We start from the raw sequence: 18,235 nt of genomic DNA, 5'->3' as shown, positions 1-18,235 counted from the left end.
TTTCAATTACAGTGGGTACAAACCAATGGGTCCACTTCACCTGAAATATCATTTTCAAAGTAATTGTCAGAAAAGAGATTCCAGTATCTTGCATTCATTTTCCTGTTCACCAGGGGCATGGCAAGTGATTATTAAGCTCGGACTCATCATCCAATACCATTTTGAGTGGCACAGCATAGCAACGGTGAATTTAATGGATTTAATAACAATACCGACTGTGGGCATAATTTACTCACAATGTACCATAAAAAGTAGTTTTACTTTGCGCTGCGGAAAACAAATGCAGATTTGAAAAAGAAAATGAAAAGACAGGTTTTGAGATGGTTTTGCTGGGTACTGCTTGGCAGTGGAAGCAAAAAGATCAAACAAAACTGATTTTTGCATCGCATCCAGTCCACCCATGATTTCTTCAGATGCATTTCCTAGGAGCACCCCATGTATCCATTTCATAGATTTATGGTGAAGGCAAGTGCACTTTTTTAAATTTTCATAATTTATAATTAGATACAAGGCAAATTATTTCATCTGAGTAATCCTAGGGACTGAAAAAACCTCTCCAAAATATAAACAAACACACCTAAAGGCAGAATAATCTTCATCTTCACCGCCATTTTAATAGGAGATAATGGGACAGAAAATTAAGTGGCATTCCATCACGCCAGGTTCTTGCCTATTTTCCTGCGATTTGGATTTTTCTCCAGAAGTGATCCCCATATGGGCAGTGGTAGTGATGAACTGACCTCGTAGGTCACATTTTCGGTCATTACCGCCTTAGCAATGCTGGACACTAACTAACAATACCTGTAGGCAGGAAATGTCCACCGTAGCCAAGGGAGGAAGTACAGCATCAAAATTTCAAATCATGAAGGCAGGATGACTAGTCAATTGCAGTATAATGGAATGGCAACTCCAGACGGTAGATTTTGCTATATCACACTAGGAATTTAATTTTTTTTAAATGAGTTTTGCCTGCGGCCCTTAAGCTGGTGCATTTCCCAAGTGGCGAGTACAGGTGGGAATATCGCTGGGAGCTTGCCAAATCTTTTTAAATTAGGCCGAACCTGGGATAGAACCTGGAGTCAATGGTGGGTTAGCCAAACTAATGCTGGCAGACCTACCAAGAGGAAAATCGAGACTTTATTTTGTTATTTAAAAAAATACTGAACAGTATTATGGACTTGCATTAAAAAAAGAACAAGCTGATCAGTTCGGGACTCAGAAGACAATAAACATTTTCTCAACCCTATGAAATTTCATACCAGAGAATGGAGAATTGCATTTCCACAGTAATAATTTACGACCTAGCTATTATGTCACACATTATTTTTCCATGTATGTACTTGGTAACCCCCCAAAAGTTTCATTAGGATTATTCTCCAGCCCCCCATAAAAATTTACCATACTGTTCCGGAGAGGGATTAACAATATAACATTTCAGTTGATTGGGTGAGGGAGGATTATGTATAGCCTCTGCTTAGTGACTAAGGCTCCACAGATACCTTCAGTATATCGTACCATTAAAGGAAATCACATCATCATTCAAGCATGCTTCAGCAAATTAAAGCTGAGAGTGCTGACTGCAGAGAAAATGCTAGAGAAAAGATTTAACCAAGACAAACAGGGAATTTCAAACAGTGGCTCAATGAAAACAACTCGTCAGTCAACTAGTAACCATCATGTATAGCGTCCACTGCCAATTTATTAAACATGTAATGATATTAAAGAAAGTAGTACTTCGAGTTGATTGTTATTTTAGTGACCTGAACAGCAGCTCTAGAAAATGTATCATACTGCTGTAGGACACTTATACTTTTTTTAAATGAAGAAATGTATGGTTGGGCATTTAATAAGACAATCTCCATAGCCTATCATCAGGGATATCTCTACCATTTTTTTTATTCATGGGATGTGGGCATCGCTGGTATGGCCGGCATTTATTACCCATCCCTAATTGCCCTCAAGAAGGTGGTGAGCCGCCTTATACAAATGAGAGGCTTGCTAGGGCAGTTAAGAGTCAACCACAATGGGCCGGATTTTCCGACCCCCCACGGGTGCGTACGAGCTGTGTACAGCCATAGGGGCCTCGCAAGTGCCGGTTTCAGGCATGCAAAGCACATGCGCTGAAAACTGGCACTTCCGATCTGTCAAGATCATCTGCCTGCCCAGGAAAAGTGCCTCTGCGGGGGGAGAGTTGCGCTTTTTGCACAACTTCCGCCCACTGAAAGGCCATAGAATTCTTACGCCTAGTAAAAGCAAACGTAAGGCCAGCTTTTACCAGCTTAACAGTGTTGAAAAATAGAAAAATTAAATGATAACTCATTTATAGATTTAAAATACTCTTCAAAAAGGTAAGTTTATTTTCAGCCCTGCAAAAACATTTTTTAAAAATTCATAAAATGTAAATTTATTTTAATTATGTAATAACTTTTTAAAAAATGTTTTAGTGTGTTTTTAAATGTGATCCCCATTCATACTTTTGACAGTTCTGTCCCTACAGACCTGTCAAAAGTGTAACGAGGGATTCCCTTCTTCCATTGGCTCCCCGTGATCCCAGGGGCACTTGCAAACCACATGCACCCCTGGGATACATGGGCCTCTGCGCATTTCCAACAGGAGAGGCCCAAGATCGGAAGTATTATGTCCGTGTATAATTGAGACACGGACTGCAGGAGTTGGTTATAACAGGTCTTTACTGAATGGAGGCAACCTGGAACTACTATGCAAATGTTACTACACAGGCTTATATACAGGGGTGGTCACTACTGGTACTGCAGTATACAGGGGCTGCAGAATATAGTTCCTTCTGCAAAGTACATACACTACAATTCCTCCCCTTTTAGCTAAACAGTACATAACATTCGATTAACAATGAAATAACATATTTACAATTGCAGTTGCTAGATACATTAGTTGAAGTTAAGCAATTATAAGTTCAGTCTTTGAGGAGGCTTCCTGATTCTGTCTGGATAACGCCTCTTTGGGGTATCAGGTTCTTCTGGCAACGTTGAGTCGGGATCAATGTCGTTGTTTGGTTCGTCTGCTTCCAATATCACCGATTCTGAGGTAGATGCAATTGGTACTTCGGTTTCATCGCCAGGTGTATCAGATCGTGGTGTGGAGTTGACGTTTCCCAGTGACTCTAGAATCTGGTCAGCATGGCGTCTTACAATACTCTCTCCAACGTCCACGGTATACATTAGAGGTCCTTGCCGTGTACAGATCGTTCCTGGCTGCCATTTCTCTGTGCGGTAGTCCCGGGCCAAAACTGGTTGACCTATCTTAAAACTCCTGGTCGGCCTTTCATTCATATTCTGAAACTGCCTGTTCTCCACATCTCTTCTGATGTTTGGCTTAACCAAATCCAAGTGGCATCGTAGTCTTCGATTGAAGAACATCATGGCTGGAGTTTGGTTGGTAACCGCATGTGTCACATTCCGGTAGGCAAACAAGAAGTTATCCACCTTGTGCTGTAGGGGTATATCTTCATTACACATTGCCTTGATAGCCTTCTTGAATATTTGAACGAACCTCTCGGCCAATCCATTAGTGGCTGGATGATATGAGGCGGATGTGTAATGCTTAACACCATTGTTCTTTAAGAACTTCCGGAACTCTTCAGGCACAAACTGTGGTCCATTGTCGGAGCAAATCTGTTCAGGCAGCCCATTCCTGGCAAATATGGTTCGTAAGACTGTGATAGTTTTTTCTGTGGTGGTTGAGGACATTTTTATTACCTCTGGCCACTTTGAATGTGCATCCACCGCAATTAAAAACATCGAGTCCATAAATGGACCAGCAAAATCAATGTGCACCCTTTGCCATGGAGATGAGGGCCACTCCCATGGATGTAGAGGGGCTTGTGGTGGGGCGTTTTGGACCTTCTGGCATCCTGTACAGCTCTTGGTCATCTCTTCGATTTCTCTATCGATTCCCGGCCACCACACAAACGCTCTGGCTAAGTTCTTCATTTTTACCCCTCCCAGATGACCCTCATGAAACTCATTGAGCACTCTATCCTTCAATTTGGGTGGAATTACTACTCTGGATCCACACATCAAGGTTCCTCTGCACACTGACAGCTGTTCTCTTCTCGGCGAGAATGCTGGCAGCAGTGGTTCGCCATGTGCTGGCCATCCCTTCACCGTTAAATCATAGACCCTGGAGAGTGTCGGGTCATTTCGTGTTTCCTTTTCTATGTTTGCATTCGTCACAGGGAGACATTCGACTATGGTCGAGTGGAATATCTCCACTGGATCCACTGCAAGTTCTTCTTCCACCATCGGCAACGGTAGGTGCGACAATCCATCAGCATTCCCATGCTGTTTAGTTCCTTTGTACTCGACGTCATATTGGTGTGCCCCTAGGAAAAGGGACCACCTCTGTAGCCGTTGTGCTGTCATTATCGGTACGCCCTTCTGAGGGTTGAAAATGGAGACAAGAGGGTGATGATCAGTAAGTAGAGTAAATTTCTGACCGTGCAGGTAGTGATTGAACTTCTTCACCCCCCACACCAGGCTGAGGGCCTCTGTGTCAATCTGGGCGTAGTTACGCTTGGCTGAAGTTAACGAGCGTGACGCAAAAGCTATCGGCCTCTCTGAACCATCAAGGAATTTATGTGACAGTACCGCCCCAATGCCGTAGGGAGACGCATCACACGCCAGTCTTATCGGTAGTGATGGGTTGTAGTGAGCCAATACTTCTCTTGAAGTGATTAGGTCCTTACTCTTCAGAAAGGCCCGCTTACATTCATCGCTCCATTTCCATGCTACTCCCGTTTGTAGTAGGGCGTTCAGTGGGTGCAGAATTGTGGACAAATTCAGCAAAAACTTATGGTAGTAATTCACCAATCCGAGGAATGACCTCAGTTGCGACACATTTTCAGGCGCTGGAGCCTTAACTACCGCTTCAATTTTGTCAGGGGACTTATGTAACCCCTCTTCATCAATCACGTAGCCACAATACGATATCTGTTTCTTAAAAAACTCGCACTTGGGGCGATTGGCCCGTAGCCCATGTTCACGTAGTCTAGTGAGCACCTGCTCTAGGTTGGCAAGGTGTTCACTGTCATCTTCACCTGTCACTAGGATTTCGTCCAAGTAACACTGAGTCCCCGGAATTCCTTGCAGGACTTGTTCCATCGCTCTTTGCCATATTGCCGGAGCTGATGCTGCTCCGAATACCAGTCGATGATACTGGTAAAGACCTTTGTGAGTGTTTATCGTGAGATACTTCCTAGAGGATTCTTCAACCTCCATCTGCAAATACGCTTGTGCTAGGTCAATTTTTGTAAAACGCTTCCCTCCAGATAGTGAGGCGAAGATATCTTCTATCCTTGGAAGAGGATATTGTACTGTGAGAAGGACTGGGTTCACCGTCACCTTGAAGTCCCCACAGATGCGAACCTTCCTTGGCTCCTCAGACTTATTGTTTAACATTTTCTTCATGACAGGAATGATGGGTGTCGCCCACTCGCTCCAGTCTACCTTAGATAACACGCCTGCATTCTCCAGATTCTCCAGCTCTGCCTCGACGGCTGGGCGAATTGCATATGGTACCGGTCTTGCTTTGAAAAACTTGGGAATTGCATTCTCCTCTATTTTTATCGAGGCGGTTACACCTTTAAGAGTTCCCAGTTCTTGTTGAAATACCTCTTTGGCGTTAGCTAAGATTGTTGACAATCGTCCAGGAGTGACGTCGTCATCCTTTTTACCAGCCACCGTCAGTGCCTGAATGGAGTGCCAGTCTAAACTTATCTTTCTGATCCATTCACGTCCCAATAACGGTGGTCCACCATCTTGCAGTATGTACAGATACAATTTCTATCTTTCCTTGCCGTTGTATTCGACAGGCACCCTTATTTTTCCTCTGGGGTATACTTTTTGCCCCGTTTACGTCTTCAAGACAATGGATGTCTCTTTCAAGGGTATGTGTGAGAATAGCCGCTCGTAGTCTCGTAGGCCCGACCACTCGGAGCAGCAGAGAGCAGCGAGGAGGAGCCCGGCTTAAAAACCGGCGGCAGTTGCGAGGCCCGACCACTCGGAGCAGCAGAGAGCAGCGAGGAGGAGCCCGGCTTAAAAACCGGCGGCAGTTGCGAGGCCCGACCACTCGGAGCAGCAGAGAGCAGCGAGGAGGAGCCCGGCTTAAAAACCGGCAGCAGTTGCGAGGCGTACCAAATCAACAGCAGAGGAGAGGGATAAATAGTAATCAGTGTGTGACGTCACCAGGGAGCAGCTGGTGCAGTCGGGAGAGCAGGAGGCCAGTAACTCTTATATAGGTGGAGCTGTTGCTAAACCCGAAACACTACAGTGTAGTGTCTCCCACCCTTCCACCTCCTCTAACCTTTTAGGGGTTAGGGGAAGTTGAAAAGGTAGGTTCAATTTATTTTATTTCAGGAGCCTAACCTAGGTGGAAAAGGTTCCAGGACAGGAGGCGGCAGTGAAAATACAACACCAGAAAACAGGTAGGTGACTGGTTGGTGAGTACTTTCACAAACTTATTCTAAGTAGAATTCAATAATTAAGCTAAATCGTAGTAAATAAAAAGGTATTGTAAGGGTTAAGTCATGGAAGGGCAGCTCAGACCCGTGTCATGCTCCTCCTGTGCCATGTGGGAAATCAGGGACACTGTCCCTGACAACTATGTGTGCAGGAAGTGTGTCCAGCTGCAGCTCCTAGCGGACCGCATGGCGGCGCTGGAGCTGCGAATGGACTCACTCTGGAGCATACGCGATGCTGAGGATGTTGTGGATAGCACATTCAGTGAGTTGGTCACACCGCAGGTAAAGGCTAGCTCAGACAGTAAATGGGTGACCAAAAGGCAGGGTAAAGGCAGGAAGGTAGTGCAGGAGTCACCTGCGGTCATCTCCCTCCAAAACAGGTTTACCGTTTTGGGTACTGTTGGGGGAGATGACTTATCAGGGGAAGGCACCAGCAGCCAGGTTCAGGGCTCTGCTGCACAGAAGGGCGGGAAAAAGAGGGATAGGGCTATAGTGATAGGGGATTCAATTGTAAGGGGGATAGATAGGAGTTTCTGTGGCCGAGACCGAGACTCCAAGATGGTATGTTGCCTCCCTGGTGCAAGGGTCAAGGATGTCTCGGAGCGGGTGCAGAGCATTCTGAAGGGGGAGGGGGATCAGCCAGTTGTCGTGGTACATGTAGGTACCAACGATGTAGGTAAAAAGAGGGAGGAGGTCCTACAAGCTGAATTTAGGGAGTTAGGAGCTAAATTGAAAAGTAGGACCTCAAAGGTAGTAATCTCTGGATTGCTACCAGTGCCACGAGCTAATAAGATTAGAGAGAGTAAGATAGATAAGCTAAATACGTGGCTTGAGCAGTGGTGCAAGGGAGAGGGATTTAAATTCTTGAGGCATTGGAACCAGTTCTTGGGGAGGAGTGACCTGTACCAAGGGGACGGTCTACACCTGAACTGTGAGGGAGCCGATGTCCTCGGGGTAATATTTTCTAGGGCGGTTCGGGAGGATTTAAACTAATTTGGCAGGGGGATGGGAACCTAGGTAGTGGAAAAGAGGGAAGTCATATGAAGTCAGAAATAGATGGTAGAAAGGTGAGAAGCAATAAGCAAAGGAGAGAAACACAAAGGGCCAAACTAATTCATAATGAGAGTGTGAAAAAAGCAAGCCTGAAGGCTTTGTATCTTAATGCTAGAAGCATTAGGAACAAGGTGGATGAATTAGTTGTGGAAATAGAGGTAAACAAGTATGATTTGATTGGGATTACAGAAACGTGGCTGCAGGGTGGGCAAGGCTGGGAACTTAACATCCAGGGATATACAATATTTAGGAAGGATCGGCAAAAAGGTAGGGGAGGTGGGGTAGCATTGCTGGTAAAGGAGGGGATTAATGCAATGGAAAGGAAGGATATTAACTCGGATGAAACGGAATCTGTATGGGTAGAAATGAGAAATAGCAAGGGGAGGAAAACGTTAGTGGGTGTGATATATAGGCCTCCAAATAGTAATATGGAGGTGAGGGAAGGCATAAAAAGGGAAATTAGAGAAGCGTGCGATAAGAGCACAGCTGTCATCATGGGTGACTTTAATTTACATATTGATTGGACTACCCAAATTAGTAAAAATTCTGAGGAGGAGGAATTCCTGGAATGTTTTCGGGACGGTTATCTGGACCAATATGTCGAGGAGCCGACTCGAGATCAGGCCATTTTAGACTGGGTATTGTGCAATGAGAAGGGACTTATCAGCAATCTTCTTGTACGAGGCCCCTTGGGTCAGAGCGATCATAATATGATCGAGCTCTCAGTCGAGATGGAGAGTGAGGAAATTGAATCAGAGACTAAGGTCCAGAACTTAAATAAAGGGAATTACGAGGGTATGAGACGGGAATTGGGTAAGATTGATTGGGTGGTGTTTCTGGGGGGATTGACAGTGGATAGACAATGGCAAGCATTCAAAGATAGAATGGAAGAATTCCAGAACATGTTTATACCGGTTTGGCATAAAAATAAACCTAAAAAGGTGACTCAACCGTGGATAACGAGGGAAATTAGGGACAGCATAAAATCAAAAAAAAGGGCATATCAACTGGCAAAAAAAAGCACCAGACCGGAAGATTGGGGGCAGTACAGGATACAGCAAAAGAGGACAAAGGGATTAATCAGGAAGGGGAAAATAGAATACGAAAGTAAACTTGCAGCAAACATAAAGACAGACTGCAAAAGCTTTTATTGGTATATCAGGAGGAAAAGACTGGTAAAATCCCAAGTCGGTCCCTTGCAGTCCGATTCGGGAGAATATATAATGGAGAATAAGGAAATGGCAGACCAATTAAACTCATACTTTGGTTCTGTATTCACAAAGGAGGACACAAATAACCTCCCAGGAATATCGGCAAACATAGGGACTAATGAGAGGGAGGAGCTGACAGAAATTAGTATCTCTAGGGATATGGTGTTGGGTAAGTTGAGGGGACTGAAGGCCGACAAATCCCCGGGGCCTGATAAACTACATCCTAGGGTACTTAAGGAGGTGGCCCTGGAGATAGCAGATGCTCTAAGGATCATCTTCCGGAACTCCATTGACTCGGGAACAGTACCCGTGGATTGGAGGGTAGCTAATGTTACCCCAATATTTAAAAAGGGGGGTAGAGAGAAAGCAGGGAATTATAGACCAGTAAGCCTTACATCGGTTGTGGGCAAAATGCTAGAGTCCATTATTAAGGATAAAATAGCGGAGCACTTGACAAATGGGGAAAGGATCGGACAGAGTCAACATGGATTTACAAAGGGTAAATCGTGTTTGACTAATCTGCTGGAATTTTTTGAGGAAGTAACTGGTAAAATAGATGGGGGAGAGCCAGTGGATGTGGTGTACCTTGACTTCCAGAAAGCCTTCGATAAGGTTCCACACAAAAGATTATCATGCAAAATTAAGGCTCATGGAATTGGGGGCAAAGTATTAACGTGGATAGAGAACTGGCTGGCGGATAGAAAACAGAGAGTTGGAATAAACGGCTCGTTTTCGGAGTGGCAGGCAGTGACCAGCGGGGTGCCGCAAGGATCTGTCCTGGGACCCCAGCTGTTCACAATATATATAAATGATCTGGATCAGGGAATTGGATGCAATATCTCCAAATTCGCTGACGACACTAAACTAGGAGGAGGGGTGGGCTCTGATGAGGATGTCAGGAGGCTACAGTGCGATTTGGACAGGTTGGGGGAATGGGCGGATACGTGGCAGATGCACTATAATGTGGATAAATGCGAGGTTATCCACTTTGGGGGTAAAAACAGGAGGGTAGATTATTATCTAAATGGCAATAGATTGGGAGATGGGGAAGTGCAGAGGGACCTGGGTGTTCTTGTGCACCAGTCACTGAAGGAGAGCATGCAGGTGCAACAGGCGATTAAGAAGGCAAATGGTATGTTGGCCTTCATATCAAGGGGGTTCGAGTATAGGAATAGGGATACCTTACTACAGCTGTACAAGGTGCTGGTGAGACCGCATCTGGAGTATTGTGTACAGTTTTGGTCGCCCCATCTGCGGAAGGATGTTCTTGCCATGGAAAGAGTGCAACGGCGATTCACCAGGCTGATATCTGGAATGGCGGGAATGACCTACGAAGAGAGATTAAATAGTTTGGGCTTGTACTCACTGGAGTTTAGAAGATTGAGAGGGGATCTCATCGAAACATATAAAATTATGGCAGGCCTGGACAGGCTGAATTCAGAATGTTTCCAATGGCCGGGGAGCACAGAACCAGGGGCCACAGTCTAAAAATAGCGGGCAAATCATTTAAAACAGAGATGAGGAAGAATTTCTTCACTCAAAGAGTGGTGAGCCTGTGGAATTCCCTGCCACAGAGGGCTGTGAAGGCTAATTCAATAAATATTTTCAAGAGAGAATTGGATATATTTCTGAAGGCTAAGGGGATTAAGGGTTACGGAGAAAAGGCGGGGACGGGGTACTGAACTGGTGAGATCAGCTATGATCTCAGACGAAGATCAGCCATGATCTCATTGAATGGCGGAGCAGGCTCGAAGGGCCGAATGGCCTACTCCTGTTCCTATCTCTATGTTTCTATGTTTCTATGATTCATGACGGTTAGAGCTGATCCTGTATCCAATTCCATTTTGACTTGGGACCCTGCTATCGTGAGGGTGACCCAAATGGTTCGGTGATCCTCTTTTGCGATTACGTTGTGAAGTTTGAGACAGCTTAGTCTCTTGTTCCCAGATTCACTATCGCTCATCTGGTCTTCGGAACTACTGTCCGTCATCTTTTGTACTTTCCTGTACGGTTCCTTAGTAGCCTTTTTGTTGTCGTCGGTCTTCTTCCCAGACCTGCAAACTCGTGCAATGTGTCCCATCTTTCCGCATTGCCTGCATATTTTGTCCTTGGACCAGCAGTCCTTCTGGTCATGGGTTGTTCTGCCGCAGCAATAACATTTAACATTTTGCAAATCCCCGTGTCATTTCGTGGGTGCCGTATTCCTGTGGCTTTTGCTGTATTTCCGCAGCTCCCCTTGCTGCTGCTTCATACGATACTGCAACGCTGAAAGCCTTATCTAGCGTCAGCTCTTTCTCTGAGAGTAACCGCTTCTGGGTCCCTTCACTCAGGAGTCCACAGACAAATTTGTCCCGTAAGGTATCTGCCAGTCCTGCTCCGAACTGGCAGTGCTTTGATAGCTTGCGTAGTTCCGTAAGGTAATCAGCATTGCTCTCATCTTTATGCTGATTTCTCCTGTGGAATTTAAATCTTTCTGCTATCAGCAGCGGTGTAGGATTTAGGTGTTCCTGTAGGATAGCAACAATTTTGTTAAAACTCTTCGCCTTCGGTTTGGCTGGAGTAATCAGGTCCCGCAATAGGCCGTACGTTCTTGCGCCCATTAAGTTTAGCAGTACCGATGCTTTTTTCTCATCGGCTACTTCGTTTGCCTCGCAATATACCTCGACTCTTTCCACATACGTGGTCCAGTCTTCTATTGCATTATCGAAGGCAGTGATATTGCCAGTCTTCGGCATCTTGGAAATCTAAAATGGCGCCTCCTGCGCATTGCCTTCTTCCCCGATTTAACAAAATGGCACCTCCCGCGCTTTGCCTTCTTCCCCGCTGGATTAAGATGGCACCTCCCGCGCTTTCTGTCTTCTCCGCTGTTGCTGGCGTTTTATGCCTTGATGGCAACGCCCTATGGTCTTCGCGCACTTCCCCGCGCGCTGCTGCTAACGCCGCTCTCTGCGGTTCCCGTGGCAAACTGCAGCTCCTCGCGGCTTTCTGCGCGTTTAATTTTTATTATTTCCCCGTCGTCGGAACAACCCTGCAGGACTCTTGCCTCCCTCTTCTCGGGTCTGTATGCTGCCCGGCTTCGTAGCACCGGCCGCGCCCTGTGTGCTCCACCCTCTCTCTCTCTCCTCTTCCCGACAACGCTGCTCGGCCCCGTTGCAAAGCCACCCACTCGAGCTCTAGACCGCCGCAGCCCAGGAAGGATCAGTGTACTACCTGCCACCGGCCCGATTATCTGAAGCACCATCAACAGGATAACCAAGCCCCGCTCTCGACAGCCTCTCCTGCAAATCTTCAACTCCGCTGACTCAGAGGCGGATGTCCACGGTCGACGCCCGTTTCTTCTGTTTCTTTCTTCTTTCTGGCCTCGACCTCTGATAACTTCGCTTCAGGGATGGATCCCCATGAGGTGGTGCAGACTGTAGGTAAGTTTGTATCTGCTCGTCGCCAGTATTATGTCCGTGTATAATTGAGACACGGACTGCAGGAGTTGGTTATAACAGGTCTTTGCTGAATGGAGGCAACCTGGAACTACTATGCAAATATTACTACACAGGCTTATATACAGGGGTGGTCACTACTGGTACTGCAGTATACAGGGGCTGCAGAATATAGTTCCTTCTGCAAAGTACATACACTACAGGAAGCCTCGGGATCTATGGAACCAGCAGGGAGGTTCGTAGATTTTTTTCCGATCGGAAGCATCCGCCCGCAGGAAACCTCTGATCGGAAATTCAGGGCCACTGGTCTGGAGTCCCGTATAGGCCAGACCAGGTAAGGACGGCAGATTTCCTTCCCTAAAGGACATTAGTGAACCAGATGGGTTTTTACGACAATCCAGTAGTTTCATGTGGTACTAGCTTTCTATTCCAGATTTATTTAATCAACTGAATTTAAATTCCCCAGCTGCCATAGTGGGATTTGAACTCATGATCATTCGTTCCAGTCTCTGGATTACTAACCCAGTGACATGACCACATTGCTACCGTACCCAGAACCTGATTTCTGAACAATCACATCAACTATCTATGGGAATCCACATGACATCCTCTTGTGGAAGCTGAAGAAAGAACATGGCATATCTCTCTCTGTAGAGTTTGACAATCAAAACAACTCTTTTCTTTCCCTTTCCCAGTTGATAGGAATTTAAAGTCAATACTTCTAATTGAAGAAAGCTGTAGCAAACTGACAGAACACTACAAATTACAATTAGTGTTGCAATTCTATACTGAAGTACAATTGCAACTGCATATTAAAAAAAATTGGAAATGAAGAAATGTCGCTTTCTCCTTTTTAAAATTGATAAACCAAGGTGAAAATGAGGACACCATCTAAGTTGGAAAGAGTAAAAGAGATTAAATAAATCCAAAAGCAGTGATTAGGTGACGCCAGACTTGCGTATTAAAAGCCTGAACATTGTCGAAAGTAAGTAGTGCCACAGTTCTGAGGTCCTGGAAAAGAATTAGAAGAGATAATACCATAAGTCTTTGGATCCTCTTCTTTGGGGAGGAGTTCCAGTGTTGCTGGACTTCTGCCCACCCCTGAATCCGCCCCATCCCCAGCCCATTTCCCTGGATCAGGATTCATTGGCAATGCATGGTGGGCTCCCAGCAGGATTCCCGCTGCCCACCAATGCTAAAAGGAGAATCCCGACAGTGCTGCAGCAGGGAAGCTGCTGCCGCCCCAGAACAAGCAGAAGCAGCTCGCAGACAGCACCAAGATTCCCCACTGAGCCAAGGTCTCCTGCAACTAAATGCTGGGGCTATATTGGAGAGGGGAGGCCATTACAAAGCCCCATCAATGGAAACGAAAGTCAGGAGAGGTGTACAACGGGCGGCCGATCCAACATCGCCCGTTTACACCATCACCAAAAGTTAAAATTACCCCGAGTGCTTCTTCCCTCCTCTCAACAGTCGGAGATTTAAAACTCACCATTTAATGAATACATGGCAGACATCAGCATTTTTGTGTCTGATCCATGTGTAACCGTTTACTGCCAAAAATCAGTGCAAGCTGAGCCTCTCGCCCTTAAAAATGACCTCCTACCACTAATGGAAGTGGATTCAAACTCTGCGTGCTATAGGTATATGCCACGACTGGAAACATTTCAAGTAGTAGCGGCATTCAGGTAGGACTGGCATTGAGGGGTGAGAGAAGTCTAGATTGGGGTTTTGTGTGTGTGTTACTTACTGCTGTACCAGTTTTGCTTATATTATTGGATAATTAAATGATTCACTTCAGTCGTTTACCACATTAAGCTGCGCTATTATCTTCAACTGTGTAAGATTAAGGAATTATGTGAATCACAGAATGTAAACATCATCTACTATGATTTCCAGCATCTGCAGTATTTCGCTTTTGTGTCGTCTACTATACTGTTGTTCCTATCAGTATTTTAATAGGTTGAGCAAAAAAGAAAGTAATTTTCCTTCACTGTAAATCATTTAGAATGGAACAATTAATTATGACCAAAATTTTAGTGCTGATTCTGCTTCGAGGGATCCTTTAATCACCGTAAAATTGAAAAAAAAAATCGAATCTTCTCATGGAGTTCAGTTCCAGCCAAATGCTGTCCTATGTTCCAAGCCTCACACTACTCAGCAATTAAAGATTTCTTTAACTATTTTTCCAAGATTTCTATCCCTCCCCCAGTCAACTGTTGCTGAGGCAGCCACAGATTTCGCACTCTCAGGCACCTCTTTCTAAAAGCCAGTCACTTGTCATTTAGGAGAGGTGTCAGTATGGGGATAATTTTAACTTTGGTGATAGGGTAAAACAGGCGATATCAGTTTGGCCGCCTTTGTATCCCTCGCCCGATTTTCCTTTTTATTGACCTCAATGGAAAGGAAAATCAGGCAAGGTGTATATCAGACAGCCGATGCGATATCACCCATATTACACCAAAAGTTAAAATTATCTTCACTCGCTCTGTTCTCACCCCCTCCCCTCCCCCCGCTCCCATTCAATCAAAATGAGCCTGCATCATTCCAGCTTTAATACAATAGCAAAATCTCAATATCGAGTTCAACAATTTCAGATAATAATCCCTGCCCCCATTTTTCATGCTGTATGATTTTGCCATTCCCATTTGCAACATTTTCACAGTATGTTCTTTCAATTCTTTCCTCCCCTCCTAACCCCCGCCCCCCCCCCCACCCCCCGTCTCTGCACCTGCTTAATATCTGTTACATCTCCAGCTTTTTCCAGTTCTGATGAAGGGTCCCAGACCTGTAACGTTAACTCTGTTTCTCTCTCCACGGATGCTGCCTGGCCTGCTGAGTATTTCCAGCATTTTCTGTTGTTATTTCATTCCAGCTTTAAATGTTAGCCCCTTTTTCAGTGAGAGTATGTCACTAATGTATCATTTTCCAGTAATCAAGATGAATGTCTCCTTAACTCAGGTTACAAATATGCCTGGCAGTGCAATGCTCTAAATACACTGTAAAGCTTCTCATACCGCCTGCACCGATGTGTGGCCACTGGACGCAGCAATGTTTGTATTTATGCAATACTCTAATACATATTAAAAGATCTCCCTTACCCTGGTCGGACATAAGGCTGACAAATCCAGTGAGGGAGAGGCAAATGGTTTTCTCTAGCCTCTTCTTCCTTCCAATTAGATATTTCATCCTACAGAAATTAGGAAACAGTTATAAACAATAAAGTTTGCCTTATACACATCTTTGCATAGCATAATGCAAGAAAATTAGCACAAATGCTGCAAGTCCTTGCTTATTAAGCAAGTCAAAACTATCCTCTTAATGGTAGATCACTTACTGTAAGTAAAATCTTCCTCTTGTTTGAGTGAAGTTCACCTCCACATACAAATAGGAAAGTGCCTCCATGCACTAAGCAACAAAATCACTCTTAGGAACACAGTCACTTTAAATTACCCACATTTCTATTCAGGTGCCCGCCTCCAAACCTGGCTAATTCACAGCCTCTTTCTAGCTTTCAAGACTGACACTTTCCTGACTCTGATATCAGTACTGTGGAGTCACTGAACTATATGCATTGGACCAACATTATTTAATCTGAACATAAGACTGTGTGTAGCCTCATCCCTTGTTTATAATTTAATCTGAACATAAGACTGTGTGTAGCCTCATCCCTTGTTCATATCCAAAATAGTTTGAGTTTCATCAACTCCAGAAGTAAAGACTGATATTTATGCCACACTTCCTGGCCTATTTTCTCTCCTGTCTACCTTCTCTCCTGAACAATTTCTGATGAAGAGTTACACCTGAAATATTAACTTGTCTTTTCTCTTTCTAGATGCTAAATGATCTGTGTATTTCCAGAAATTTCTATTTATTTATTATTTCTAAGAATTTTTCTTTTTTATTCGTTTCCCCTCCCCCCTCTGTCACCTCCAGACTCGACTATTCCAATGCTCTCCAGTATGGTCTCCCATCCATCACCCTTAAACCACACCAAGTCCCATTCACCCATCACCCGTGTTTGATTACCTACTTCGGCTCCTGGTCCCCCAACGTCTCAAATTTAAAATTCTCATCCTTGTGTTCAAATCCCTTCATGGCCTTGCCCCCCTCCCTAAGACCTTACAACTCTGCCCCAAGAATATTACATCCTTCTGACTCTAGCCACTTGTGCATCCTCCATTTTCTTCACCCCAATTTTTCTTTTGGGGTGAAGAATGCTGGTCCAGCCATGTCTTCAGTTGTCCAGGCCCTACACTCTGGAATTTCCTCCCCTATCACAGGCCAGTGAAACTATTAGGGTTTTTTTTTTGTTGTGACACTGTGTTCACACAGATACCTCCTACACTTCAGAGTAGCTTTTAGCACTAGCTAAGCAATTTTTATTCAACATTATATAATTATAGATTACTTAAAAAATAAATTCACAAACAGCAATCTTATTCAAAATGTGACAATGAAACTGAAATACAGCTTCTCCTCCGTTCACCCTCATGCTAATCCTATAAGGATTAATGGCAGTTAGTGCTTGGTCACATGGTGCAACTCAACAGTCAAAAGCAGCTCCACTGTAAGATGGTACCACGTTGCTCTTAAAGCCAGAGCATATTAGAAAAAAGTTCTGGTCCGACTTGTCCCTTTTAAGGAATTTGGAGGGAAGATTTCCTTTTCAGCTGAGCTTGTATTATTACTGGTCCAGCCTAATTTTACTCCATAATATTATGTAGAGTCCTAACATCACGGTCTGTACATCTTTACATGAAAAGAACGTTTAACCTGTCTCGAGAATATGTATGTATCAGTGCAATTTGTTTTACAGAATATATATCTACATTTCCCCTTGGATGAACCTGCAGGAAGGGTTTAAAATATATATTTACTAGCTGGGGAGCCCCGCGTTGCGAGGGCAATTTTGGGGCGCTTGGTCTCCCTGCCCCTGTGTGTCCCCCCTCTCCCTGTCATGTCCTCTCCCTGTCCTATCCCTCCCTCCCCTCCCTCCCCTGTCTCCCTCCCTCCCCTACCCCCACCCCTCCCCTCCCCCGCTCCCCCACTCCCCTCTGTCCCTCTCTCCGGCCCCTCCCCCTGCCTAGCGCCTGAGGTCCTGAGCGGAGGTCCCCCGCGTATCGCGCGGCTGATGGACGGCCGCTGTGGGCGGGCGGTGCATGCGCAGTCAGTGCGGGCGGCGCGAGCCCCCCGCGATTTCCCGAGGCTCCCCCCCCCCCCGGCGATTTCCCGAGGCTCTCCCCCCGGCGATTTCCCGAGGCTCTCCCCCCCGCCCCCCCCCCCCGGCGATTTCCCGAGGCTCTCCCCCCCCCCCCACCCCGCGATTTCCCGAGGCTCTCCCCCCCCCCGCGATTTCCCGAGGCTCTCTCCCCCCCCCCCCCGATTTCCCGAGGCTCTCTCCCCCCCCCCCCCGATTTCCCGAGGCTCTCTCCCCCCCCCCCCCCGATTTCCCGAGGCTCTCTCCCCCCCCCCCGATTTCCCGAGGCTCTCTCCCCCCCCCCCCCCCGATTTCCCGAGGCTCTCTCCCCCCCCCCCCGCGATTTCCCGAGGCTCTCTCCCCCCCCCCCCCGCGATTTCCCGAGGCTCTCTCCCCCCCCCCCGATTTCCCGAGGCTCTCTCCCCCCCCCCCCGCGATTTCCCGAGGCTCTCTCCCCCCCCCCCGATTTCCCGAGGCTCTCTCCCCCCCCCCCCGCGATTTCCCGAGGCTCTCTCCCCCCCCCCCCCCCCCCGGCGATTTCCTGAGGCTTCCCCCCCCCCCCCCGCGATTTCCCGAGGCTCTCCCCCCCCCCCCCGCGATTTCCCGAGGCTCTCCCCCCCCCCCGCGATTTCCCGAGGCTCTCCCCCCCCCCCGGCGATTTCCCGAGGCTCTCCCCCCCCCCCGGCGATTTCCCGAGGCTCTCCCCCGCCCCCCCCGATTTCCCGAGGCTCTCCCCCGCCCCCCCCGCGATTTCCCGAGGCTCTCCCCCCCCCCATTAAATTGTTATTTAATTCCCTAACACATTATTAAAATATTTACCTTAGTTCCCTAACACACAAAG

At 46.3% G+C, this 18,235-nt stretch overlaps 1 protein-coding gene across 1 annotated transcript in view; it reads right to left on the bottom strand.

Moving 5' to 3' along the window:
- Positions 1-18,235, bottom strand: part of dus1l (dihydrouridine synthase 1-like (S. cerevisiae)) — an 82,858-nt gene that overhangs the window by 29,268 nt on the left and 35,355 nt on the right. Inside the window, exon 10 of the mRNA XM_085963591.1 lies at positions 15,296-15,384. Coding sequence (XP_085819717.1) covers positions 15,296-15,384 — 89 coding nt within the window. The remainder of the gene's footprint in view (positions 1-15,295; positions 15,385-18,235) is intronic.

Source organism: Somniosus microcephalus, chromosome 21 (genome assembly GCF_052327205.1).
Source record: "Somniosus microcephalus isolate GS21.2 chromosome 21, FLI_Smic_1.0, whole genome shotgun sequence".
NCBI classification, from domain to species: domain Eukaryota; kingdom Metazoa; phylum Chordata; class Chondrichthyes; order Squaliformes; family Somniosidae; genus Somniosus; species Somniosus microcephalus.
This window is presented reverse-complemented; position numbering and strand designations above follow the sequence as displayed.